Source organism: Zophobas morio, unplaced genomic scaffold (genome assembly GCF_036711695.1).
Source record: "Zophobas morio isolate AGI-343-1 ecotype UQ-CSIRO unplaced genomic scaffold, CSIRO_AGI_Zmor_V1 ptg000016l, whole genome shotgun sequence".
In the NCBI taxonomy this organism is placed as follows: domain Eukaryota; kingdom Metazoa; phylum Arthropoda; class Insecta; order Coleoptera; family Tenebrionidae; genus Zophobas; species Zophobas morio.
This window is the reverse complement of record NW_026972121.1, coordinates 5605191-5632453: the sequence shown is the minus strand read 5'-3', so window position 1 is coordinate 5632453 and position 27263 is coordinate 5605191. Positions and strand designations below refer to the sequence as shown.

The following is a 27263-nucleotide window of genomic DNA, read 5'->3' as shown; positions in this document are numbered from 1 at the left end:
TATTAATTCTTATTTCTTGGACTAATTATATTGCAATTAACGACAAATCAGTATTTTGTAAACAAATTAAAAAGCGACCTCAGAGTCTAAAAAATAATAATAATTAATTAATCAATCAATCTTTGAAATGAAACGTTGTATTCCTTTTGCTGGTTGAAGCTTAAAGTTCAGCTATTAAATCATCGAAAAAGATGACAAAAATAAAGGACTCAGAACGATCCCCTGGAACACACCGAAATCGATACCGATTTTACCAGGCATATCATACCCTGGTCTAAACTGACGCAATATTTGTTGTGTTTTACAAATATGGTCAAAGTTGTTGACAAATAAACATTTACTATAATCGATTTGCTACGAACCTGAATAATTACGTTAGTTTCTGGATCTGGTTAACGTCATTGCAAATCTGGGGAGTGAAAAAATGTCCGGCTCAAAGGAGCATTTTACGGTTACCACTAACTTTGTAGTGTTTGCTTTTTATTGAAAGCAGGTAAGTAAGGAGACCCAAGATTTTCAAGAATATTTTCTACCAGATACATAATAACATAATTTCGAGACAATTCATTGTTGTAACATTAAGATAATCTTCCTAGCAAAGGTAAATTATGGTTAGGGAACAATTTGGACAATAATTTTCAATTTCCTTCTTCAACCAAAGACAATGAGTTATTCTGCAAAGTGTGTGGAAAACTTGTAAGTAAACTTTTAAAATACTGAAGCTTGAATTATGTTCACATTTTTGTTTCCTAGTTTAAGTGCGAAAAAAATTACATTTTGAACAACACTGCGGTGGCGATGCACATAAAAATAACAAGAAAAAATCCAGTAAACAGACTTTATTAAACATTAGTTCCGACAATGATTTTACGCAATTTTGCACCGATGTAGGGCATTTAGCGCAGCAAATATTTCATGGAATAAAGTTAGTTGTCCTGAGTTTAAAAATTTTATGCATAAATATACAGGAAAGCATTTACCCTCAGAAAGCACTCTGAGAAAAAATTATTTACCAAAAGATTACGATATGGTGAGCAATAGAATTTTTATTTAAAAACTTTTTAACATAAATTTTATAATTTACAGGTAATTAAACAAATTAGAAATTCTATTGGGAGTAATGATATATCGATTAGCGTCGATGAAATGACGGACAGATTAGGAAGGTGCATAGCCCATTTAGTAATTGGAAAGTTATCTTCTGAAGAAGCTGGCCGTCCATTTCTACTAGCTTTGAAGCAGCTTGACAAAACTAATAGCAACACAATCTCGAGATTTATAAACGAATCGTTGGGTGTGCTATTGATAATTTTAAGCATTGAAATTATTATAATTTATTTAATTGTTAAATTGTAGCTTTACTGTGGCCAAAAGGAACTGAACACAAAAAAATTAAATGGTTTGTATCAGATGGTGCTTCATACATGATCAAAACTGGCACTAATTTGAATCAAATTAACAACAACAATTAACAATTTACCATGCTTACAATGACTTTAAAACGTCTGCAAGATTTCAAAATATTCAGTTTTGCAATTCTTGATTTAATCATTAAAATAAATTGACTCTGTAATTATTTTTTTTCAGACACCCCGTATAAGCAAATCTAAAAAATATTAATGCAGTACAAGTATAGACACATCATTCTTTACACATTTAAGATAGCACATTTTTTTCAGCAAAATTTTTGGGGTGGCGTCATCAATTAAATTTAATGTCAAAATATTGTTTCCTAATTTTGATTTTTTTTCCAAAAATCTGGACGTTTCGGGTAAAATATTAATTCGGAGTCATAAACTACATGTGTAAGACTATGTTATTTGATACAATTTAAAACCCATTTACTATGTACAATTTTGAAGTGACGTCATCAAATTAGTGGTGGGGATGATTAGGCAAATTTTGGTTAGCGTTTTACCATCTAGATGATATACCTAATATAGATAGAAAATTTGACAACAATCGGCCCAGAAGGACAGACGGACAGACGGACAGACAGACAGACGGAAACAGGACACCTATTTCTTCGTCCCCTCGATAACAATACTTCCTTTGCTAAGGCTCGGGAAAGAAAAAATGGGCTAAACCTGTTCATACGGGTACCACAACAGTGTCAGTAGTATAAGTGGCCTATGCCTAAACTAAAGATTCACACTCTCATTTCAAAAGTGTGCATTTTAACACTCGGTACATGAAATAACAACAAATATTAGAATACAGATGTATTTATTTCTAAGTACATGCTACCATCATTCCTTAAATAATGATTCTTTATAATTACAGTAAAGTTATTATTCGTAGCTGTACTCCTCTAAACTCCTGAATGTTTCTTTTTCTTAAGGTGCATAGCCATAGCCATGGAAATCTAGAAGACATATCTTAATAAATGAAACTATTAACAAAATAACAATAAACAGTTCAAAAATAAATAGTGCCTTCACTTGATAATTAATATACTATCAGACACTATTTTGCGACTGCTCTTTTTTTTTAACAAATTCGTATTAAAAAATTGTACATACTTTTTTCTATTATGGTGTGTTTTAAAACTACTTACCAACTAGCGCTGCGTACACAATTACGATGACTTTCATTTTGACGGAGATCAACACTTTTTGAAAAATACCTAGTCCAAAGCTCCTTATATAGGTGCTGGAATCGTGGTGTCTCATAACCTTGTAGCTACCCAACCCTAACACAGAATATATCTACATGAATTTTACTTTTGTCGGTTGATTTTGATGAAAATTTCAGAATATATAAATACCTGCTAAACATTGTAAAGCAAAATTAACGATGCACCCGTACACTTTATACATATGTGATGTTTTCCATACTTTAACTGTCAAATTATGTAATTTTATATCTTTTTTTTTCCAAATATTACTCCTTAATTGTCGTACTTTGGCTTTCAAATTATTGTTTTTTTATATCTTTTTTCCAAAATTGTACTCCTTAAAGAATATATAACTGATAAACTGTGATTAATGGCTGTTTCATTACAAATGTTTCCGTAACGTAAATGTCAAAAAAAAATAGGCACTTTGGGCAAAAAATTTTAATAAAGATAGAATTCTTTGTAATGACGTCATCAAATTAGTGGTGGGGATGATTAGCTCATTATGCGGGTACCACAAGGACAAGATTCATCCTCTTACTTCAAGAATGTGACTCGGTACATGAAATAACTACAAATATCAGAATAAAGACGTATTTATTTTTAAGAACATCTACCATCATTCATCAACTAATAATTCGTTATAATTACAATGCAGTTATTATTCGTACTCGTCTGAATTTCTCAAAATTTCTTTTTCTTGGCTTTCGAAGCCATAGCCGGGGAAATCTAGAAAATATATCGTAATAAATAAAACTATTAACAAATTAACAATAAACAGTTAAAAATAAATAGAGCTTTCTGTTAAATATCTGGCTTGGTACTTTAAAATCCGCGATGTTGATCCGAAAACCATTTTCTTTTTACGATACATATTTAAATTCTGTTTTGACTTGATAAAGGTGTTACAACAGTTAGTCGTTCTGTGACTGCCAGTGTATAAAAATTACTAGATGCATAGGGGAAATTTTATATCATCAACATAAACCAATAGGTGTGGACTTTCAACCAGGAAAAGAACTACCTGTAGTATAATGATGAAAGTGTTATTCACGATGTTACTTTTATTCAGTTTTGACGTTTTAAACTATTTTTATTAAAGTTTTTATACGCAAGTGAAATAAAAAATAAATTAATTAAGGTAATAAAACAACACGAAAATTACAACACGAAAATTCACAGAAACGCCAAAATATTGTGATTTTTTTTTTTAATTAAAATTTCACAGCAATCAGTGCAGGAGTTTCGTAAACGATCTGTCTAATTAGACCAGTCCTTCATTGCGGGAAGCATGAAACGTCGGGAAAACATAAAATGATTAGTGCATATTGCCATAATTACACGGTCAACTAATTGTTTTTTTTTATTAACAGCCATGAAGCATGTAAATGTCGACTTATTTAGAGGTAGCAAAGTTCAACTTTTGGAACCAAGGTTCAAAAAGAAGATTGAGGTTATGTAGGAAATTGTTCAGTTTACCTGAACAGGGGTTTGGGCGTAGCCAATTTGTCCACCCTGCTCCCACCCGTTTTAGGATAGTTTACCTAATTTTATTATTTCATGCTCTCGGGGAGTCGTCGAGAAGTATCGTGAGGGTAAAGACGTGCCGACCCGAGAGACCGGCAATTTATAATTTTTGTGCGATTAAATAAACCGTGTAACTAAAAGGTGATTTTATTTCGAACAAAACATTTTGGTCCTTCGAGCCGGATTTCTCGCGGAATTAGTGGTACTGTTCTCGCCTGTATCGTCGATAAAAGCTTCACGTCCAAGACAATCTTGAGCATCGTGACATTCGACGACGACAGCATCCCTAGAACTTCTGCAACAGCTTCACGTCCAAGGCAATCTTGAGCATCGTGACATCGACGACATCCAAAAATCGTACACGACTTCGGCAACAGCTTCACGTCCAAGGCAATCTTGAGCATCGTGACATCCGAAGACGACAACATCGCCAGACCGTAGACGACTTCTTCGGCAGCTTCACGTCCAGGGCAATCCTGAGCATCGTGACATCTGACGACAACCAGTAAGTACAGTTCATTCCTTTTTTCATTAGTCCTTTATTTCGTATCAGTGTCAAGTAGATTATCGTTGGATCATTAGTGAACAATGACTACTGAACAACTTTCTGGTTTAAATATTAAGCAGAGAGCGCTAAAACTCAAATTAACCATGGCTCAAAACTTCATAAACGATTTAAAGTCATCTAAAGAAAGTACAGCTGATTTGTCAATAATACAAGAATATTTGACTAGAACCAGGTCAATGTATGACGAATTTTTCGACATTCAAAGTCAAATTGAGGAACTGGAAATTATTTTAAAACAAACATCTACGGCAGATCAGTGTATCACTTTTGACAAGGAATTTTATATCGTTGTGTGCGAATTAAAGGCATTGGAAGCCAAATATTCAGCCAAATCTGCAAAAAAATATGATATTCCTATCGTTCAAAATAGGGCTGTTAATGTAAAACTGCCAGAATTAACATTTAGAGTAGCAGCAAAATCAACAAATAAAAACAAGAAAACAACTTTTAATATCAATTTAAACAGATCGGTGATGTGCCCATATTGTTCTGATCCTCATAATTTATTTTGTTGCGCAAAATTCATTAACCTAATGGTAACAGATAGGTTAAAGATCGTGAGGTCCAAAAAACTATGTTCTAATTGTTTTCAGAACAGTCATAAAGTTACGGAATGTAAATCATCGTATGTCTGTAAAATTTGTAAAGGACATCACAATACGTTGTTGCATGTAGACAATCCCGAGCCGAACGAAATACCAAGTATAGTGAACCAAGAGTTATAAGGTTATATGGCCATCATAAAATCATCCCATTGTGTCGAAGTTAAGTTGTTTACAATAGAAAAGGTTTTAGGGTCGTAAATACCGTGTCCACTGCAGCTCGACCGGCTCTTGTGGTTTCGTTCAGGGGCGGCTTTCACTAAATATGAAAATCCACCACTCCACTATTTCTTTACTACCTGCAGCCGCTGAGGGTTCCGAAATAACCACTCGCTTTGAAAGCCGGCCCTGTTAAATATGAGCAAGAAATGTTTAGAAGATGATTTATTGCCAACCGGTAAGCTTAGTGCGAACCGCACAAAGGGGGTATTTATTTGCGGTCAACTACTTTTATGATGGCCATATAACCTTATAGGTCTTGGTTCACTATACTAGTAGTGACTATAATCAAGTCGAGTCAGATCAATCCATTGTTCTTAAGGCAAATTCTCAACAAGTTTATTTTAGTAAAATACTTCCAACAACCCAAGTACAAATTTATGGTAAATTTGGAAATAAACCTCAAGTGCGGCCACTGTTAGATAGCGGCTCCGAATTAAATTTTATTTCAGAGCGAATGTCAAAATTATTAAATTTTAAGTCACAACCGATCGTTTTGCCAATCGCTGGTGTCAATCATTGCAATACTAGTGCCTCACAATTAGCAAGTATTAAAATTAATTCTAATTACCGACATTATGATTTAAACCTTTCATGTGTTATTTTACCACAAATCTCGGAATTTTTACCATCCACGTCATTTTCAATCGCTAATTTAGAATTTCCGCACCACAGCAAATTAGTAGATCCCGCATTTCATGTCAAAGGGACGATAGATTTATTGTTAGGTGCTCAAGCCTTCTTCGAAATTTTACAGCCTAATCGGAGGCGTTTGAATAAGGACTTTATTCTACAGGAAACTAAATTCGGTTGGGCAGTAGTTAATGCTCATGGAGATAATCCGGGGGTTGTAAAACAGGGTTCTTCTTATTATGTCCAACCCGTCCTAGAACAGATGGTTGGAAAGTTTTGGCAATTAGATGAATTTAAAACTTCCGCAAAACCTCAATCGGCCGACGAAATCCTATGCGAAAAGAAATTTATGGAGGGTCATAAACGCTTAGAAATGGGAAGGTATTCGGTACCACTTCCGTTCAAGGCGGAAAACCCAAACTTAGGTACTTCTCGGGAAGGGGCCATAAAACGTTTTAAATCTTTAGAATGTAAATTCCGAAAGGACGAGAATTTTAAATTATCCTATTCGGTAGTAATTACAGACTATTTACAACAAGGTCATGCGGAACAAGTTCCTGAAGACGAAATTGATAATCCGCGTAGTTATTATTAATTTACCACACCACGGTGTTCTTAAAGAAAGTACCACGCCACAATTACGTATTGTGTTTGATGCATCATTTAGATCATGTAATCAGAAAAGCCTAAATGACGAGTTATTAGTTGGTTCAAAAATCCATTCTTATTTATATCCAATATTATTATGTGAAAAGGTCACATATTCTAATGATCTTAAGGGATTAACAAATAATTTCGAAGTTGAAGAACGACGTCAGGCCGTCTGTTCAAAGGCAGTAGTACACAATAAGTGTCAATCACCATCAGATTTATTATCAAGGTACTCATCATTTTCAAAATTAATGAAGGTAGTAGCCTTTTCTTTACGATTTTTGTACCATATTATAAAATTAATTGTACAGCAGGCACACTTGCGTCAGTTACATGCTGAACCGCAAGCGACTTTAGCAGTTATTAGACAAACATATTGGCCTATCGGCGGACGTGAAATAATTAGAAAAATTCTCCACGAATGTATACTTTGCAGACGTTCGAAACCGATTCCTACGAAGAAATAATGGGAAATTTACCCCCATTTCTTAATTGTGGGGTCGATTACGCCGGCCCAATTCTAATTCAAGAAGGGAGGGGTCGTGGAAAAAAGTCTATAAAGGCTTATATTTGTTTGTTTATTTGTTTTGCCACCAAGGCAATTCACCTAGAATTGGTCACCGACTGTAATTCGTCAGCCTTTACTGGAGCCTTCAAAAAATTTATGTCTCGAAGAGAGAAACCTTCAAATATTTACTACGATAACGCATTAAATTTTAAGGGAGCCAGTCGCGAATTACGAGTCATACATTTCGGTGTCATTAAATCTGATGCATTTTATCCCACCTCGTTCACCACACGTTGGTGGAATTTGGGAAGCAGGCATTAAGACCATTAAATATCATCTAAAACGAGTTATAGGGCAGTCATTGTTCACATATGAAGGAATGTATACCTATTTGACATTGATCGAGGCGTGTCTTAACTCTCAACCTATAACTCCCATTATCCTCAAATCCCGACGATCTATCCGTACTCACCCCTGGCCATTTTTTGATCGGTACTGCACTTACGTCACTTGCCGAACCTGATGTGGACAATTTCGTCATCGTGCACGAGGATAACGTGCCCTCGTTGTGTTGGTGTCTAGGTCGGGTTGAAATCGTACATCCAGGTCGCGATGGTGAAATAAGGACTGTGTCAGTGCGAACCAGAAACGGGATAGTGCAAAGATCAGTGCGGAAATTAAACAATTACCAATGTAATGCGCAATTGGGATATACATGTGTATATATTTCATTTTATTATTGTACTCTTGTTAATTTCAATTTCATTCCTGTTGCATGATCTTAGCTGATATGTATTCATTTAATTCGGCATTTTTGTTTCTTTATTATTATGTATTATTTATCTCAATAAGTAGGTCATCGTTGAAGTTAGTACTTCAACGGGGGGGCTATGTTCAGTTTACCTGAACAGGGGTTTGGGCGTAGCCAATTTGTCCACCCTACTCCCACCCGTTTTAGGGTAGTTTACCTAATTTTATTATTTCATGCTCTCGGGGAGTCGTCGAGAAGTATCGAGAGGGTAAAGACGTGCCGACCCGAGAGACGGGCAATTTATAAATTTTGTGCGTTATTAAATAAACCATGTAACTAAAAGGTGATTTATATTTCGCGCAAAACAATATAGATATATCACAATTTTGTGGCTCCAATGGTTTTAAACCGAACTAAATTTTGTGAAACTAATTATATTCAGGTGAAGAGAGATTTTTTTTATTTATTCATCGAGTACATTCCAGAGCTCGACAAATGTATTGTTGGCGTGGGTAAAACTCAACAATTTATTTCTTAATAACTCGAATTTACACGACTGATTACACAGCGTTTATGTACAAAATAATTCTGGCGCAACTTGACTCTACTCGACTCGTTAACTGAATTGATTGAATAATAATCGTTTCCGAAGGTGGCCTCTATTTAAAGCCATACTTCCCTTGTAGAAGTTCCACAGTCGCGGTTTCCAGGCTTTTCTTTGGTTTCATTGGTCTTGTGGTTGGGGGTTACATGGGTGTTATCCAGACTTTGTATATAAAGAAAGAAGTTCAAATGAATTTGGTTCCGGCAGACGTTGTTTGTAATTGTATTTTGGCAGCAGCGTGGCATACTGCCAACTGCAAAACTTTGACTGTGTTTAACTGTGTTGGCAAAAAAATATCTTTAGGTGGATGCACACATTTTTGGTGTTTTGTTATAAATATACATAATATAAATTCTTATTTCCAGAAAAGTCAACACACTTAATGAAAAGCTTTTACTGGGAACTTCCATCTGTCAAGTACTTATGGTATCAAACGACTTCTATAACTGACAGTAAATTTTGGTACAATGTCAAAACTTTCCGGATGTTAATATTAGCGTACTGCATTGATGCGATTTTCTTGTGTTTAAAAAAACCATTTGGGTATTTTTAGCCTCGAATGATGCAATTGCATAATTATGTATATATTGATATATTTTCCAGGGCTAGAAAATTGTGTAAACAAATAACTAAACAACTAGATTCTTTGTCGTACTTCACTTCTCGGGAATGGAGCTTCAGCGAAGACAATTTTATGAATTTGTGGAATAAAATGGGAGATCGGGATAAGACCATGTTTCCCTTTCACGTGGGCCGAATGGACTGGAACGAATATTTACACAATTGTGCTTTAGGCATAAGGCTATAAGGCTCCATTTATTCAAAGAACCGATTACTACTCTTGCACAAGCTAAAAAAAAATTGGTCTAAAGAGTTTAGACAGTACTTCCCTCGCTGTCGGAAATTTGACGACTGCATGCCTATTGTGTTTTTTTTCTCATTACATTTTTGTAGTGGGAATTTAAAAAAAAATTGCGATGACGTCATCAACATTTTTGCAAGGACACGTATATCAGTTGGGATAGATGTAGTGTAATACTAAGAATAAAATTATTATATTCTCAGATTTTCGGGAAAATGAATTGGGTCGTTTTGAATATTGATTTGTAATAATCAATAAAATAACGAAACAATTTACTCACGTATACGTATCAGAGGCAACTGAAAATCGTGTATGTATAAACATTCTTAATTTAAGATGACAGGCGTAACAGCATACGTGAGAGTCAAACAGAGAAACTGTAAACAAAACGAACATCGGATTTATTGCTTCGACTTCCGCTTATTATATAAAACATTGGGTTTTATTTTTATTCTTGACGGTGAAATTCACAATTGGTTGATTATAAACATGTCTATTTCACATTCGCGGAACCAAGTGAGCGCATAAAACAAATACAGGTCTGTAATGTTAAAGTCGATGTAAATAAGCGTGCTACCCTTATGTTCAGAGCTGTTCAAAGTACTCAAAAAAAGTACTTGAAGTACCAAGTACAAAGTACTACTTGAAATAGTGTTCAAGTAAAGTACCAAGTACTTACTTTCAGCAAAAGTATTTCAAGTATCAAGTACTTTTCAGATGTACTTGAAGTACAAGCCAAGTACATTACTTCAAGTACTTACGAGTACTTGAAGTACTGAAGGTATACTTCAAGTACTTACAAATACTTGAAGTACTGAAAATGCTTCAAGTACTTTCTAATTATTTGAAATACTGTAGAATTAGATAACTTTTCCTGTTTTTTTAAAAAAGCTTAATATATTTTAGAACTGAATTTTTTAATACTCAGAATTTAAGTATACAATAATACATATTTCGTCACATAAAAAATTGCATAAGCATCAACTTAAATGCAGAATGGTAGCTCACTTATTAATAATACTATGTTATTTATAAACAATATTCTTTTGAAATACTTTTACATCTCCCTGTTGACACAATGCCTTCGACAAAATTAACGTCTATTTCTAATTTAAAATTTAAAATAAAATACATGACGGCGTTGTCTATCTATGCTTACTATTAATTTATAACAAAAACATCGGCGCTGTATGGTATTCTCTCAGGCTTCTGTTGCCTTTTTTTGATATTTTGAATTTTGTTTCACCACCAAAACGTTCTGATTTTTTAATAAAGTTGTGTTAAAAATATATGAATTTTATGAACCGGTTCTGTGTTTAAGTTTGTGGGTAGTTTACAGCACCCTTAATCATTACCCATTGTGAGAGTGCACAGGGCCGGATATGTGAAACTGAAATTTTTCAGAAAAAAATTTTAAGAGCTGTGCGATACATATACCATTTACGGAAGCGGCCACTGACCCTTTTGGGTATCTTTACCTGATATTGTAAATACAAATGTAAATTCAGTACTTCTGTAACCGTCCTGTATTGAAACATCGAAACCGAACGCTGTCTATTATTTCACACACAACGAAACAAAGGTCCTTCGAGCAATATCAAAGTACAATTCGGTACTCATCAAAACCATAAAATCATGGTCGTATCAACTGGATTACAAAAACATTGGTACTACGAGCCGAGTTTCACAAAACATATTTCATTTTGAACAATATTGGGTTTATGTAATAAGCGATGCAATGTAATACGTCAAGTTGTTGTACGGTAATAAATAAAATCCGTACAGGAAAGTTAATGACACTAATTAGTGTGACTTTTAAAATCATTGTTTTTCTGCATTACGTCTTTTTAAATTGTTGGTGTTCAAATAATTCATACAATTTAAAAAATTATTTGAAACTGTAATGTGAGAAAATATAAGTAGTAATAACAAACTAAGTTTATATGGCTGAACCATGTATAAACAAAAAAAGAAAATTTGGTAAAAAACGAGTGTCTAACATGATAAAGAAAATTAAACTGCAAAATATTTAACATAAAATTGTTTAAATTCTAGGAGGAAGAGGCGAATATGAAAGTCTGTACCTGCCATCAGCTATTGCTATTATAATAAAAGGGATAATCCCCTGCCGAGTTCTCCGCCCTGACCAGGCTTCTTACTGACAAATACACGGCGGAGTTAAGAAACTAATAAAAGAATAAATATCTTTTTGAACGAGTACTGAATCATTGCTCAAATATTTTCAAATCCGACGTTGCACTTTAGCAGGTACGTCAACAAACCCGATTCCCTTTGGGGTACCGGGAAGGTACTGAAAAACTACCCGCAAAGTTAAGTTCCAGACCAAAATACAAAAAAGACAAAATTCATATATTCACAACTTTACATCGCTGAAAATTTTACACAGATCTCCGACCCTTCTGCTGTCGTCATCGACTCTCAAATGACATATTTATGACATTAATTTTCTTACCTACCTATCGGCATTCTGCAAGTACCTATGAAATGTACGTCGTATTGTGAATAAGATATCCATAATCAGAGATCAAAATATAACCTCACAGGAAACAAACACGATTTTACTATAAAAATACATCTAATCAAATAATTGAATTAATAACTTCAAGTATTTAACAGTCCCTATTTTGAGATGTGAAAACTTCGTAAAATAGAGACTAAAGTATTTGAAATTTCCACTTTCATAATTCAAGAGTATTTAAAATACTGAGTGAAGTACTTGGGGTAAAGTACTTGGCAAAATCAAGTACTAAACCCAAGTATATTTTAGAAATACTCCAAGTACCAAGTACCAAGTACCTAAATATAAAAGTACTTCAAGTAAAGTACTTGAAGTACTTAAAGTACTTGAAGTATTACTTCAAGTACTTTTACTTGAAGTACTGAACAGCTCTGCTTATGTTTCAACCGAGTTTTTCCTTTAACAAATTTTGTGTCTACCAAATTGGGTTGGTTGGGGTGTAATACTAATAATAAGTGTTGCCTTTAATTTAATCAATAAAATAAATTGACTTCATTAATTTTTTTGAACCACCTCTTAAGAAAATCTAAAAAATATGAATGGAATGATAAATCACAAGTACAAACTCATCATATTTTTTGCATTTTAGATAGGATTTATTCAGCAAAATTTAAGGGTGACGTCATCAATTTTTTTAGGAGGGATGAACAAATACATTTTGAACAAAAGTTTACCATGCTTATAATAACTTTAAAATATTCCCAAGATTTCAAAGCATTCGGTTTTGTAATTCCTGATTAAATCGATAAAATAAATTCACGCCTTCATTAATTTTTTTGAGTCACCCTGCATATGCAAATCCAAAAATATGAATGTAATGATAAATCACAAGTACAGACTCATCATATTTTGTAGATTTTAGATACGATTTATTCGGCAAACTTTTGAGCTGACGTCATCAGATTTTTGTAGAAGATAACCAAATATATTTTGACTAAAAATTTATTATGCTCTTTATAACCTTAAAACATCTGCAAGATTTCAAAGCATTCGGTTTTGTAGTTCCTGATTAAATCAATAAAATATATTTACGCATTCATTAATTTTTTTGAGTCACCCTGTATATGCAAATCGAAAAAATTTGAATGGAATGATACATCACAAGAAGAGACTCACCATATTTTGTTCATTTTAGATAGGATTTATTCAGCAAAATTTTGTGGTGGCATCATAAATTTTTTAGGGGGGACGACCAAATACGTTTTGATCAAAAATTTACCATGCTTATGATAATTTTAAAATATCTTCAAGATTTCGAAGCATTCGGTTTTGTAGTTCCTGAGTAAATCAGTAAAATAAATTTACGCTTTCATTTATTTTCTTGAATCACCCTGTATATGCAAATCCAAAAAATATGAATGGAGTGATAGATCACAAATACAGACTGATCAAATTTTGTACATTTTAGATATGATTTATTCGGCAAATTTTCGAGCTGACGTCATCAAGTTTTTGGAGGGGATAAGCAAATATATTTTGACTAAACATTTATTATGCTCTTTATGACCTTAAAACATCTGCAAGATTTCAGAGCATTCGGTTTTGTAGTTCCTGATTAACTCAATAAAACATATTTACGCATTCATTAATTTTCTTGAATCACCCTGTATATGCAAATCCAAAAAATATGAATGGAGTGATAGATCACAAATACAGACTGATCATATTTTGTACATTTTAGATATGATTTATTCGGCAAACTTTCGAGCTGACGTCATCAAGTTTTTGGAGGGGATAAGCAAATATATTTTGACTAAACATTTATTATGCTCTTTATGACCTTAAAACATCTGCAAGATTTCAGAGCATTCGGTTTTGTAGTTCCTGATTAAATCAATAAAATATATTTACGCATTAATTAATTTTTTTGAGTCACCCTGTATATGCAAATCCAAAAAATATGAATGGAGTGATAGATCACAAGTACAGACTCATCATATTTTGTACATTTTAGATATGATTTATTCCACAAACTTTTGAGCTGACCTCATCAAGTTTTTGGAGGGGATATGCAAATATTTTTTGACTAAAGATTTATGATGCTCTTTATAGCCTTAAAACATCTGCAACATTTCAAAGCATTCTGGTTAGCAGATTAAAAATTAAATTTCAAAATGTTGTTTTATAATTTTGATTTTTTTTCCAAAAATCTGGACGTTTCGGGTGAAAAGTCGATTCGGAGTTGTAAACTACATGTGTAGGACTATGTTATTTTATACAATTGAAAACCCATTTACTATGTACAATTTTGAAGTGACGTCATCGCATTAGAGGTGGGGATGATTAGACAAATTTTGGTTAGCGTTTTACCATCTACATGATATTCTTAATATAAGTACAAAATTTCACAACAATCGGTCGAGTACTTTCGGAGATTATCTGTCTAATAAAAATCCGGGACGGCAGACGGACAGACGGACAGACGGACGGACAGACGGACGGACAGACGGACAGACGGACAGACGGACAGACAGACGGAAATGGGAGACCTATTTCTTCGTCTTCTAGGGGTCATGAAAGATCGAGAAAACGTAAAAGTAGAGAGTTGGCCGACGGACTCGATTACAATACTTCCTTTGCTTACGCTCGGGAAGTAAAAAACTGTCATTCCGATTTCTCGATGGCTCAAAAACGCCACAAATATTGTGATTAAGATTAATTAATTATTATAAATCTTTAAACTATACGTCGCCTTTTAATTTGTTCAGTGATTTGTCCTTAATGTCACCATGATTAATAATAAAAGAAGTCCAACAAATAAAAATTGATAGCTACGTACACGTATATTAATTCTCATGTTTAGCTAATGTTATTTGTCTGCTCGACATGGTTGTTTTCACATATAAAAACAGAAATTGAAGTGAAGTGTTTCCATTCAAAGAGCTCAAAAGTGTGCAACAGCAGGACTGCGTAGTAATAAAAATGTTAATATTTATATAGAAGAATGTCACGTAGACATTTACTATATACACTGACCGGCAACAAAAAAAACCGGCGACCCTGACAAATTTCCCAAATTAAACTTTAAAAATTATTAATTTAACTAGTGATCGTTATTTTATTAAGGAACCATTCACTATTGACCAATGATGTATAAATTAGCAAAACAAAAGAAGACAAATAAACGCAGAATTAAATTTAATTTAACAAAATAACAGAAACAGAGCGACAATTTGAGAGACGTCTGCAAGAGTTAACGGCATTATTTTCACGTGAAAACTTATAATCAAATGTTGACACTGTTTACAACAACAGCCTCCTCTATTGTTTTATTTAAGAAAATATCGTACTTGGTCTGTTTTTGTTATTTTGTTAAATTTAATTTAATTCTGCGTTTGTCTTCTTTTTTTGCTAATTAAATACAACATGTGTCAAAAGTGAATTGTGCTTTAATAAAATAACGATCACTACTTAAATTAATAATTTTTAAAGTGGAAATTTTTCAGACTGGTCGGTTTTTGTGGCCTTTTAATGAAAACATTACCCAACTGTCAACACTTTCATTAGTATCTGGATCTGGATGAAGTCAAAGCAAATCTGGGGAGTATTTAGGACCAGTGGAAAAATATCCGGTTCAAAGGAGCATTTTACGGTTACCACTGTTCTATACAACAAAACCTTGTAGCGTTTGCTTTTTACTAGGGGTAGATAAGTAAGGACAGCCACGACTTTCAAGTATATTTTCAAACACATAGGTACATAATAATAATAACATATACTTTAAGGACATTTCATTGTTGTAACATTAAAATAATCTTCCTAGCAAAGGTACGACAAATACGTAAGCAACATAATATAATAAATCCAACAAATGCGTAATGAAGACCACGCAGTATTTTAAGTTTTGCTTTTCCTTTGGAGAGAGTACTAATTGGATCTTGCAGTAAGTAAAGCCTTATACCTAAAGCACAATCGAGCAAGTACTGATGCCAGGGTATTGTTTTGGAATGAAACGGAAACATCCTTCTATCTGTGTCACCCATTTTAAACCACAAATTCATAAAATTGTTTTCGTCGAATGTCCACTCGCGTGAACTAAAATATGACAGCACATTCAGTGATTTATGTATCTGACTCAATTTTGTAGCTATCCTAAAAATATACAAGTCAACAAATGATAATACATTTTGCGAAAAAAAAAACTTACCCATATGATTTTCCAAACCGGGATGAAACGAAATCGACAACGTGGGCCAGTGACAAGTACCACAGTGAAGATACATTGTAAAGAAATTTACTTTCGGTCAGTGTAAAATCAGTGTACCACAAGTACTTTGTAGAAGGAAATTCTTCGTAGAGCGGGGTCACCAAATTGATTAATTTTTCTTTGAAAAAAATAAATGAAGAACACCGGAGAAGGTTTTACTTACCAAGTAATATTTTTTTGCCGACACAGTTGTACACAGTGAGAGATTTAGAATTTGCTGTTTTCCATGTTGCCGCCAAAATGCAATTACTGACAACATCCGCTGGAACTAAATCCAGCCGCTTTCCTTTTTTTGTGTAAAAACATCGAATAATCCCGATGTAAGCTCCAGCCACAACACCAATGACACCGTAGTAGTTGTCAGTATATCCTGGAATGGGTTCTTTAATGGTATTCGTAACTAAAAGAGACATTTTTAGTTGAGTTTTGACCACGCATGAAATTACTTATTGCTGGTCGAATGATTGCTGTTGGTATCCCTGTGGTTGAGCTTTTAATCAAATCTTCTGATAAACACTTCGAGAACACGTAATTGTTTGGAAAATTTTTAAGGTAACTGGAAAAAACATGTAACAGTTCCACATAGTACCTCTATTTTCAACACTCACGGCAAAAATGTGTTTTCCAAATCGTCTTCATTACAAGAATTGACTAAATCGAGAAACTCTTCTGCTTTAATAGGTGGTGCGTAAATTTCTTCGCGGATGTGCCTATTCAAGCAATTCGAGTAGGCTGTAGACACGTAGGCAAAAACCTGGAAGTGTTTTTCATTATACAATGGTTACAACACTGATCTTACTTTCAAGTTTGCCATCTCCTTAGCCAACTTGATCATTTCTTTAGTGCAACTGACAATATAACTGGCTTCTTTTATCGTCTGCAGAAAGTTGACGTTAGCGGCAATGTGAAAAATGCAAGTCGTTTCTTTTTTCAGAATATCGACATCTTCAGAATTTATTCCTAGACCGGGTTGGTTGCAATCGCCACAAATTAACACGACCTTACTTTTGAAATTCTTCCCTTTAATGCTCTCGAAACACTTCAAATAATAACTGTTAATTTATTATAAAAGTAATAAATACATACTGGATTAGTGAATAGATCGCTGAAACGTTGCTCCGGACTTTTGCCTTTTTTAGGACGCATCAAAAGGTAAATTTTTTTCAGATCCCAGCATGTTCGTAGCAGTTTCTCGAGGATCAATTTACCAACAAGGCCGTTCCCTCCGGTTATAAAAATTGTTTGGTTTTTAAAAAACTCTACAATTTGACTGTTATCTGACATGTTGTCGCGAAAATCCACAGAAAAGTGCACAAATGTATATTTTTAATTTATGGGTGATTTTATTCATTTTATAACAACTGTTTAGCTTACAGACATGTAATAAAATGTTAAAAGGATGATAATTTTTGTTTGTTACAATAATAACATTGAAAGGCGATAACACAACAACAGGTAGACCTTAAACTAAATGGTGTAGTGCGAATAAACGATGACTCATCGTCGGGTGGCCAAAGAAAAGCCTGGAAACGCAAGTCGCGATGGGCAATCCAGAAAGACCACGACTGCGGAACTTCTAGAAGGGAAGTGTGTCTTTAAATAGAGACCACCTTCGGGAACGACAGAGGAACAGGAATTATACATAATACCTGAAACATTAGTCATTAAGCATATTGCCTAGTAGGCCAGGGCCGATAATTTTTGAGAACAAAAAAATTTAGAACAGGATGATACCCATTGGAAAAGAAAGAAAATATAACAAAAATAAAAGGAAAAATAATTTACGGGCGATCTGAGGTCGGGAAGTGGAAGAGGGTGAGCTTTTAGGGTAGAAAACGGTTTATCACGATTTCCGGCAAAACTGCAAGTCCTATCGAAAAAAGTTAAATGGCAAAGTTCTAGGTAATAAAAGGATCTACAACTTTTGTATTTAGACTTTTTTTACATAACCTCAAAATTTATGCGAAAAATGCAAATAACCGAGTTTTTGGTTTTTTATTTTTATCTCCCACAAAAAAGTTTTTTTTTCACGAAATTTAGTGAAAACTTACCTATTTATGTCCCAAACTCACTGTAATTTCTTTTATTCAAAATATTTATTTTTCCCCCTTATTTTGATTTAATATCGAAAAACCACCGTAATTTTCAAGCGAAAATTCTTACGTCAAAGTGTTTGCTTTTTTAAAAAATCGGTGTGCTTTTTGTTCATTGAAATCTCTACTTTCTAATGGTGTAAAAAAAAGTATACATTACTATGGCAAATTTTCACAGGAAATACAAAAAACCGAAAAACTCGAATTCGAATTTTTTTCTATTCATGTAAAATTTTGAGCTATTTATTAAAATTTACACTTTAATTACTCGAAAAAAGTAAGATTCCATGTTACAGTGATAAACTCAAAAATTTAAAATCCATGAAACAAACGCCTTCTGTTGGTGAGAGATTGGCAATATGAAAGATGATTTATCTTGCCAATTGATTTTCGAAATCTTAATTGATTCAGTGTTATATTGCCATTTTTACATTTATAAATATATGTATTTAATTAATTGTAATCCATTTTTTGCGATATCTTCTTTGTTTGCATGTTTTTTATAAAAAATATTGACCAAATTTGACAAATTTTATCGTCTAACTAGCAGACCCAGCAAACATTGTTTTGCCATATAAATTATTTCTAGTGAATATTTTAGTAGTTAAATAAAAAATTAAATCAAAATACATAAATTAAATTATAAATTATACATAAAAATTTATCGTACGATAATAATTATATTCAACAGCCATCTTGAACCCTGCCTTGCGATCAAGTAAAGATACTAATATCGTTACTACAAAATGGGAGAAAGCAACATATATTGCAATTTCAAGCGATATCAGATAGGATGTGCTGCTTAAGGCTGAAAGGAAGATTTCAGAAGATTACGCTTATAAATGTACATGCACCAACGGAAAAAACAGATATAGAAGTAAAAGAAGAATTTTATGAGACGCTCGATAAGGAATATGGAAAAATAAAAAAATATGATTTGAAGATTGTATTAGGAGATCTAAATGCAAAAATTGGTCAAGAAGAATTGTTTAGACCAACGATTGGAAAATATAGCAAACATGAAGTTACAAACAACAATGGTCAGATTCTAATAGACTTTGCTAGAGAGAAAGATATGATCATAAAAAGTACATATTTCCAAAAAAAAGAAATACACAAAGGAACCTGGATTGCACCAGATGGAAAAACTGTAAATCAAATTGACCATGTCCTAATTGAAAGAATGGAAGAAAGAAGTATAACCGATGTAAGAAGTTATATCTAGACACAGACCATTTCTAAGTAGGAGTAAAAATGAAACAAATAGTACCAGTTGCAAAAAACAGGAAGAACCAAGAACGCAAAAACTTAAAAACGTGTATTAGATTGAAAAATGAGGAGGAGAGGAAGATGTATTTGGAAATGGTGAATAATTGGGTAGCAGGTGAAAGGCAAGATACAGAAGATATAGAAGATTTATGGTTGGAAGTTAAAAATGGACAAAGCACTCAAGAAACAGGGAAGGAAAATAAAAAGGAAAGATGGTTTGACAAGGAATGTGAAGAATAATTAGAAAAAAGGACAACTATAAGATTGAAGGTATTAAAAAATGAAACAGAAGAAAATTTAATGGCATACAAAGAACAGCGAAAAATATGTAAAAGGCTCTTACGCGAAAAGAAAAGAAAATATAAAGAAAGACTATTAAACGAGATAGAAGAAAACTACAAAAATAAAGAAATAAGAAGTATGTACCAAGGATTGAAATAAGAAAAAAAAAAGATACCAATCAAGTTCGGTGTTCTATAAAAACGAAAAAGGTGAACTGGTAGGAAATGAAGAAACAATTTTAGAACTCTGGCAGAGGTACTTCGACGAACTCCTAAATGGAGAAGAACATGGAGGAATGATAGAAGAAAATTTAAACAAAGAAGATATACATGATGAAGAAGAAGAGAAAGCACCAAGTCTAAGAGAAGTAAAGGAAATAATAAAGAAATTAAAAAATAACAAAAGTCCGGGAGAAGATCAAATAACGGCGGAATTACTAAAATACGGGGGAGAGAAGCTAGAAGAAAAGATACAGAAACTTTTAGAACAAATTTGGCTGCAAGAACAAATGCCACAAGATTGGAACGAAGCTATTCTCATTCCAGTACATAAAAAGGGGGATAAGATGAAATGCTCCAACTATAGAGGAATAGCACTTCTGAATGTAGTCTATAAAATTCTTGCCTCGTATATAAAAGACCAAGTAATAAAAAAAGTAGAGAAGGAAATTGGAGAGTATCAAGGTGGCTTCAGGGCGAACAGGTCGGTAGTGGACCAGATATTTACACTATGTGAGATACAAGCAGAAAGTTTTGAGTATAAAAAAGACACTTTTGTGTTATTCGTAGAATTCAAACAAGCATATGATAGAATCAAGCGCCAAAAGTTACCTATATGAAGCTCTAAGAGAACTAGGTATGAAAAACAAGCTAATAAAGATGATAAAACTCACCTTAAAAGACACGGACAATAGAGTAAGAATCAAAGGAAAATTGTCAAAAAAATTTAAAGTGAAAGAAGGATTACGGCAAGGGGACCCCCTCTCGCCAATTCTATTTAATTGTGCGTTGGAATACGTGGTTAGGAAAGGCAATTTGAATAGATCAGGGTTACTATATCACAAAAGTCATCAGTGTCTAGCTTTTGCTGATGATGTAGCAATTTTAACAAGAAGTAGGACAGCACTACATAAAGCTATGGTAAACCTGGAAGAAGAAGCGCAGAAAATGGGACTGCAGATTAATGATGATAAAACAAAACTAATGACATGGACTGAGAAAGAGTACGATAGTCTAGGAGAATTAAGAGTAAATACAAATACAGGAAAAACGTATCGCTTCAAGGAGGTGGAAACATTTACCTATTTGGGCACAGAATTTTATAGGAAACCAGACATGACAAGAGAAATCCAAAGCAGAATAATGGCCGGAAATCGTAGTATTTACGCATTTAGGAACATTATGAACAGAAATTCTTCAAGAGGTCTGAATTTAAGGGTCTACAAGACAATTATTCGTCCCATTGTAATTTTCGCAAGTGAGACATGGACACTAGGAATAAATACACAAAAGATGTTGAAGATGTGGGAAAGAAAAGTACTCAGGAAAATATATGGAGGGAAAAAAACAGAAGATGGATGGGAAAGAAGAACAAACAATGAGTTGGCAGAGTTATATCATGAACCGAACATAGTGGCAATTGTAAAAGGACAACGATTAAGATGGTTCGGACACGTTATGAGAATGAAGGAAGAAAGAGTACCCCAGAAAATTTTGGAAAGTGGTATAGGAGGGAAACGTCGACAAGGACGACCAAGAACACGGTGGAAAGAAGATGTACTAAAGGACATAGCAGAGGCGAATATTGCAAACTGGAGGAAGAAACTTAATAACAGGAAGGAATGGCGAGAAGCAATCAACCAAGCCTGGAGTGCTAATTTATATATACTAGGTATTGTATACAACAAAACTTTGTGGCGTTTGCTTTTTACTTTTTTACTAAGTAAGGACACCCACGACTTTCAAATATATTTTCAGCCACATGGGTGCATAATAATAATAACATATAATTTAAGGACAATTCATTGTTGTAACATTAAAATAATCTTGCTAGCACAAGTACGACAAATACGTAAGCAACATAATATAATAAATGCAACAAATGCGTGATGAAGACCACGCAGTTTTTTAAGTTTTGCTTTTCCTTTGGGGAGAGTACTAATTGGATCTTGCAGTAAGTAAAGCCTTATACCTAAAACACAATCGAACAAGTACTGATGCCAGGGTATTGTTCTGGAATGAAACGGAAACATCCTTCTATCTGTGTCACCCATTTTAAACCACAAATTCATAAAATTGCCTTCGTCGAATGTCCACTCGCGTGAAGTAAAATATGACAGCACACTCAGTGATTTATGTATCTTATTGAATTTTGCAGCCATACTGAAAATATACAAGGCAACAAATGATAATAAATTTTGCGAAAAAAATACTTATATGATTTTCCAAACCGGGCGGAAAGGAAATCGACCACGTGGGTGAGTGACATGTACCACAAGGAAGATACATTGTAAAGAAATTTACTTTCGGTCAGTGTAAAACCCTTGTACCACAAGTACTTCGTAGATGGAAACTCCTCGTAGAGCGGGGCCACCAAATTGATTAATTTTTCTTTGCAAAAAATAAATGAGGAAAACCGGAGAAGGTTTTACTTACCAAGTAATATTTTTTCGCCGACACAGTTGTACACAGTGAGAGATTTAGAATTTGCTGTTTGCCATGTTGCCGCCAAAATACAATTACTGACAACGTCCGCTGGAACTAAATCCAGCCGCTTTCCTTTTTTTGAGTAAAAACATCGAATGATCCCAATGTAAACTCCAGTCGTAACACCAATGACACCGTAGTAGTTGTCAGTATATCCTGGAATGGGTTCTTTAATGGTATTCGTAACTAAAAGAGACATTATTAGTTGAATTTTGACCACGCGAAAAAATTACTTATTGCTGGTCGAATGATTGCTGTTGGTATCCCTGTGGTTGAGCTTTTAATCAAATCTTCTGATAAACACTTCGAGAACAGGTAATTGTTTGGAAAATTTTTAAGGTAACTGGAAAAAACATGTAACGGCTCACGTAGGACCTCCATTTTCAGTACTCACGGTAAAAGTGTGTTTTCCAAATCGTCTTCGTTACAAGAATTGACTAAATCGAGAAACTCTTCTGCTTTAATAGGTGGTTTGTAAATTTCTTCGCAAATGTGACTATTGAAGCAATTCGAATAGGCTGTAGACACGTAGACAAAAACCTGGAAATGTTTTTAATTATACAATGTTTACAACACTGATCTTACTTTCAAATTTTCCATCTCTTTAGCCAACTTGATCATTTCTTTAGTGCAACTGACATTATAACTGGCTTCTTTTATCGTCTGCAAAAAGTTGACGTTAGCGGCAATGTGAAAAATGCAAGTCGTTTCTTTTTTCAGAATATCGACATCTTCAGAATTTATTCCTAGACCGGGTTGGTTGCAGTCGCCACAAATTAACACGACCTTACTTTTGAAATTCTTCCCTTTAATGCTCTCGAAACACTTCAAATAATAACTGTTAATTTATTATAAAAGTAATAAATACATACTGGATTAGTGAATAGATCGCTGAAACGTTGCTCCGGACTTTTGCCTTTTTTAGGACGCATCAAAAGGTAAATCTTTTTCAGATCCCAGCACGTTCGTAGCAGTTTCTCGAGGATCAATTTACCAACAAGGCCGTTTCCTCCGGTTATAAAAATTGTTTGATTTTTAAAAAACTCTACAATTTGACTGTAATCTGACATGTTGTTGCGAATATCGACAGATACGTAGACAAATGTGGTTTTTTAAGTTGTGGGCCAATTTCTAACACCAGTTTATGTTCCAGATATCTCGTAAAATGTTAAAAGAATGATAATTTTTGTTTATCACAATTTTAGCATTCAAAAGTATTGAATAAATAACTTTATGGAAATTATTGCACAACTGGCTTTACAAAACCACAAAGCTTCTGAGAAATCTGAGTTTTAAATCATATTGGCATTAAAAAAGAACCAGTTTAAAATGAGTTTTTAAAGTTTTCAGATACATAGTTTATAGAATAATATCTTATATCTAAAGCTGCTTAGTAAGCCACTATTTGAATATTAAAGAGCAATAACACACTAGCAAAAAGAATATAAACTTTATGATGTACCTAGTACGAATAAACCATATCAGTGCATAATTTGCACAATTTAACATGAAATTAACCAATATCGTCAAATGGCCTTTATACAGTGGCGAAACCAAAGAATATTTAGGTATAGGCGAACCTTGCGTTAGGCGCCCCTCCCCTACACATAAAAATGTAATTTTACAGAACAGTTTTATTTATATTTTTTAATATAAAAAAAGAAAAAAAATTCGACATTATACATACAGGTATATAATATGCATCAATCTATAAATATTATATAAGTTCAAAATAAAATCAACATTAAAAAACCTGTCGCACCGGTTACATGTTTCTGAGCTTCCGTTCAAAATAAAGAAAGATTAATATGACATAATTCTTGGTATAGTTTTGGAAATTTCATTCTACCCTATAAAATTTTATTGACGATAACGAGACGGACAGTAGTACAATGGTAAAAAATATTTATGGCTCACACCAGTTCACTCGAATTTGTCTGAGAATATTTGGCAGGTAATTGTACTCATAAAATAATGGTCATTTCCATTCATAAGTAACGATAGTCCCAGCTCGGACCTGGATTATTATTCTGGTTTCTAACATCTGGGGATTACGGGCACGCGACAACTTAAGTTGTAAATATCTCTTGCTATTGTACTACTGTGCGTTTCGTTATTGCCAATAAAATTTTATAGGGTACAATGAAATTTCCAAAACTATACAACATAATTTTTGGACGAATTTGGCGCCCCTTCTCGTTGGCGCCCCTAGGCAAGGGCCTACTCGGCCTATAGCTAGTTTCGGCACTGCCTTTATACAATTATATTGTTACGAAATAAACGCATGCGCCGTCCCGGCACGACACCTACGGGTTTTAGTATGTACGGCGATGATGACTCATTGTCGGTGACGTCGGCCACAGAAAAGTCTGGAAACGGAAGTCACGATGGGCAATCCAGAAAGACCGCGACTGCGGAACTTCTAAAAGGGAAGTATGGCTTTAAATAGAGACCACCTTCGGGAACGATTATTATTCAATCAATGCAGTTAACGAGTCGAGTAGAGTCAAGTTGCGCCGGAATTATTTTGTAAATAATCGCTGTGTAATCAGTCGTGCAAATTCGAGTTATTAAGAAATAAATCGTTGAGTTTTACCTACGCCCGATTAATTATTCGCCCGTCAAACGTAACACTGGTGTCGAAAGTGAGATCTGAAATCAATAACCGGTTTTATTACGGCGATATCTGGGTACATCGGACAAAAACTTTGACGAATTTATGCCTGTTGAGAGGAGAGCTCAAGCTGCGAAAATAGAGGAAAGAATCATGGCTATGCTTGCAGAAATGGGCGCAAGAATGGGAAAAATGGACGAGAAAATGGACACAAGAATGGAAAAGATGGACGAGAAAATGGACACAAGAATGGAAAAGATGGACGAGAAAATGGAAGTAAGAAACAAAGAAATGGACGAGAAAATGGAGGCAAGAAACAAAGAAATGAATGAAAAAATGGATACAAGAATGAGAAAGATGGACGAAAAAATAGACAAGCAAAAACATGACATAATCTCCAGCCTAAGTCAAAAATTCCAAATGGAAGTGGAAGCAAACCAAAATGAAATAACAGGAATTAAAGAACAAATGAAGGACATACAAACAAATTTGAAGGTTGTGGAAAATCTTGTTGGAGAAAATGTGGTCTTGATGGATGAAAAAGTAAAAGAGGAAGTTGAACACCAACCAAGGAGTGAGTTAGGAAAATCGATGAAATCTATGGAAGATCGAATGAAGAAATTTGAAAAAACAATAAAAAATGCAGCAACATCTGGTTCATATAATGTGGTGACCCCCAGGATAATTCAACCACCCACCTATGATGGTCAGACACCTTGGTCATCGAAAAAAAAGCAGTTTGAGGCAGCAGCGACGGCGAATCTTTGGGAAGAACAGAAAGCTACAGGCTTGCTAATAGCCTTGCGAGGCGCAGCTCTAGAAATACTTCAAACTCTATCTGAAGAAGATAGAAATAGAGACAATGCCCTAACTGCTGCCCTAGAGTTTCGATTTGGGGATGAACATCTGAGACAGGTTTTTGCAGCTCAAGTAAAGACAAGAACCCAGAAAGTTGGAGACTCCCTTCAAGAATTTGAAGCAGATGTCAAGAGACATGTTGCATACACCAACTTTTCAGGAGACGCTTGCGATAGAAACCTTCGTACATGACATTCGCGACGGTGAAATTAAGAAGGTCCTACAACTATCAAGGTATCAGACATCATCGGAGGCCTTGATTCGTGCGCTGGAAGTGGAGGCGGCGTACAATTCTTCAAGAACCTGGCACAAGGTCAGACTGGCAGAATTGGAAACAGAAGAAAACGACAAGTTAGAAAAACTGTTGGAAAAATTATCACAGCAAATAATAAATGGCCTGGCCCAAGGACGAGAGAACGGTGCGCCACCTAAGAAAGGCGTGGAGTGTTACAGATGTGGGCGCCAGGGACATCTCAAACGCGATTGTCGTGCTCGATCACCAGCTCCGAGGAGAACTACACGACAAAGATCTCCTCAAAGAAATCTGCGGGAAAACTAAAAACAGCCAGTACTTTGGGGGATGTGCTGGCTGGTGTGAATTGGGCCCCCAAGGAAGTTAATATAGGAAGTTTCGTCAGAGGCAGTAGTCCAACTAAGTATACCGGGGAAGATTAATGGAACTACCGCAGCAATCACGATCGATACTGGCGCTGAGGTACCAATTATACGTCGAGGACTCGTGAGAGCTAAAGACCTAGCGACTTCATCCGAAACAATCAGATTGAAGACAATGACTGGCGAGTCAGCGCCAATCATGGGCCAGGCAGACGTAGAAATCTACATCGGTCATCTGAAGATAATAATCAACTTATATCTGCTGTTCATAGACTTTAAAAAAAGCCTATGACACGGTTAACAGGAAAGAACTGCTAGAAGCCATGAAAGAACTGGGAGTCCCAAGAAAACTAATAAAACTGACAAAGATGACCCTGCAGAGCACCAGAAACAGAGTCAGGATAAATGGTCTGTTGTCAGAACGATTCCAAGTAAGAACAGGACTCCGACAAGGAAATCCAAACTACCCTGTTCAATCTAGTACTCGAAGCAATAATAAGGAGAAGTGGCATCCACAGAACGAGCACGATATACGAAAA

At 34.4% G+C, this 27263-nt stretch overlaps 2 protein-coding genes across 4 annotated transcripts; both read right to left on the bottom strand.

The window, feature by feature from the left end:
• Positions 1 to 15740: 15740 nt before the first annotated feature.
• LOC135129632 (fatty acyl-CoA reductase wat-like) lies at positions 15741 to 17609 on the bottom strand. 3 transcript variants are annotated; one of them, XM_064056846.1, is made up of 7 exons: positions 17375 to 17609; positions 17088 to 17327; positions 16897 to 17042; positions 16735 to 16844; positions 16452 to 16688; positions 16229 to 16406; positions 15741 to 16116 (listed from the first exon to the last, which is right to left on the bottom strand). In XM_064056846.1, the coding sequence occupies exons 1-7, from the start codon at positions 17570 to 17572 to the stop codon at positions 15813 to 15815; spliced, it is 1413 nt and encodes a 470-aa protein (XP_063912916.1). In that variant the 5' UTR covers positions 17573 to 17609; the 3' UTR covers positions 15741 to 15812. The 3 variants fall into 3 exon arrangements, with proteins under 3 accessions (XP_063912916.1, XP_063912915.1, XP_063912917.1); XM_064056845.1 differs by having other exon boundaries at positions 15745 to 16173; XM_064056847.1 differs by having other exon boundaries at positions 16051 to 16168.
• Positions 17610 to 21932: 4323 nt separating this feature from the next.
• LOC135129633 (fatty acyl-CoA reductase wat-like) lies at positions 21933 to 23769 on the bottom strand. Its single transcript, XM_064056848.1, has 7 exons — positions 23510 to 23769; positions 23223 to 23462; positions 23032 to 23177; positions 22871 to 22980; positions 22587 to 22823; positions 22364 to 22541; positions 21933 to 22313 (listed from the first exon to the last, which is right to left on the bottom strand). The coding sequence occupies exons 1-7, from the start codon at positions 23705 to 23707 to the stop codon at positions 21953 to 21955; spliced, it is 1470 nt and encodes a 489-aa protein (XP_063912918.1). The 5' UTR covers positions 23708 to 23769; the 3' UTR covers positions 21933 to 21952.
• Positions 23770 to 27263: the final 3494 nt, after the last annotated feature.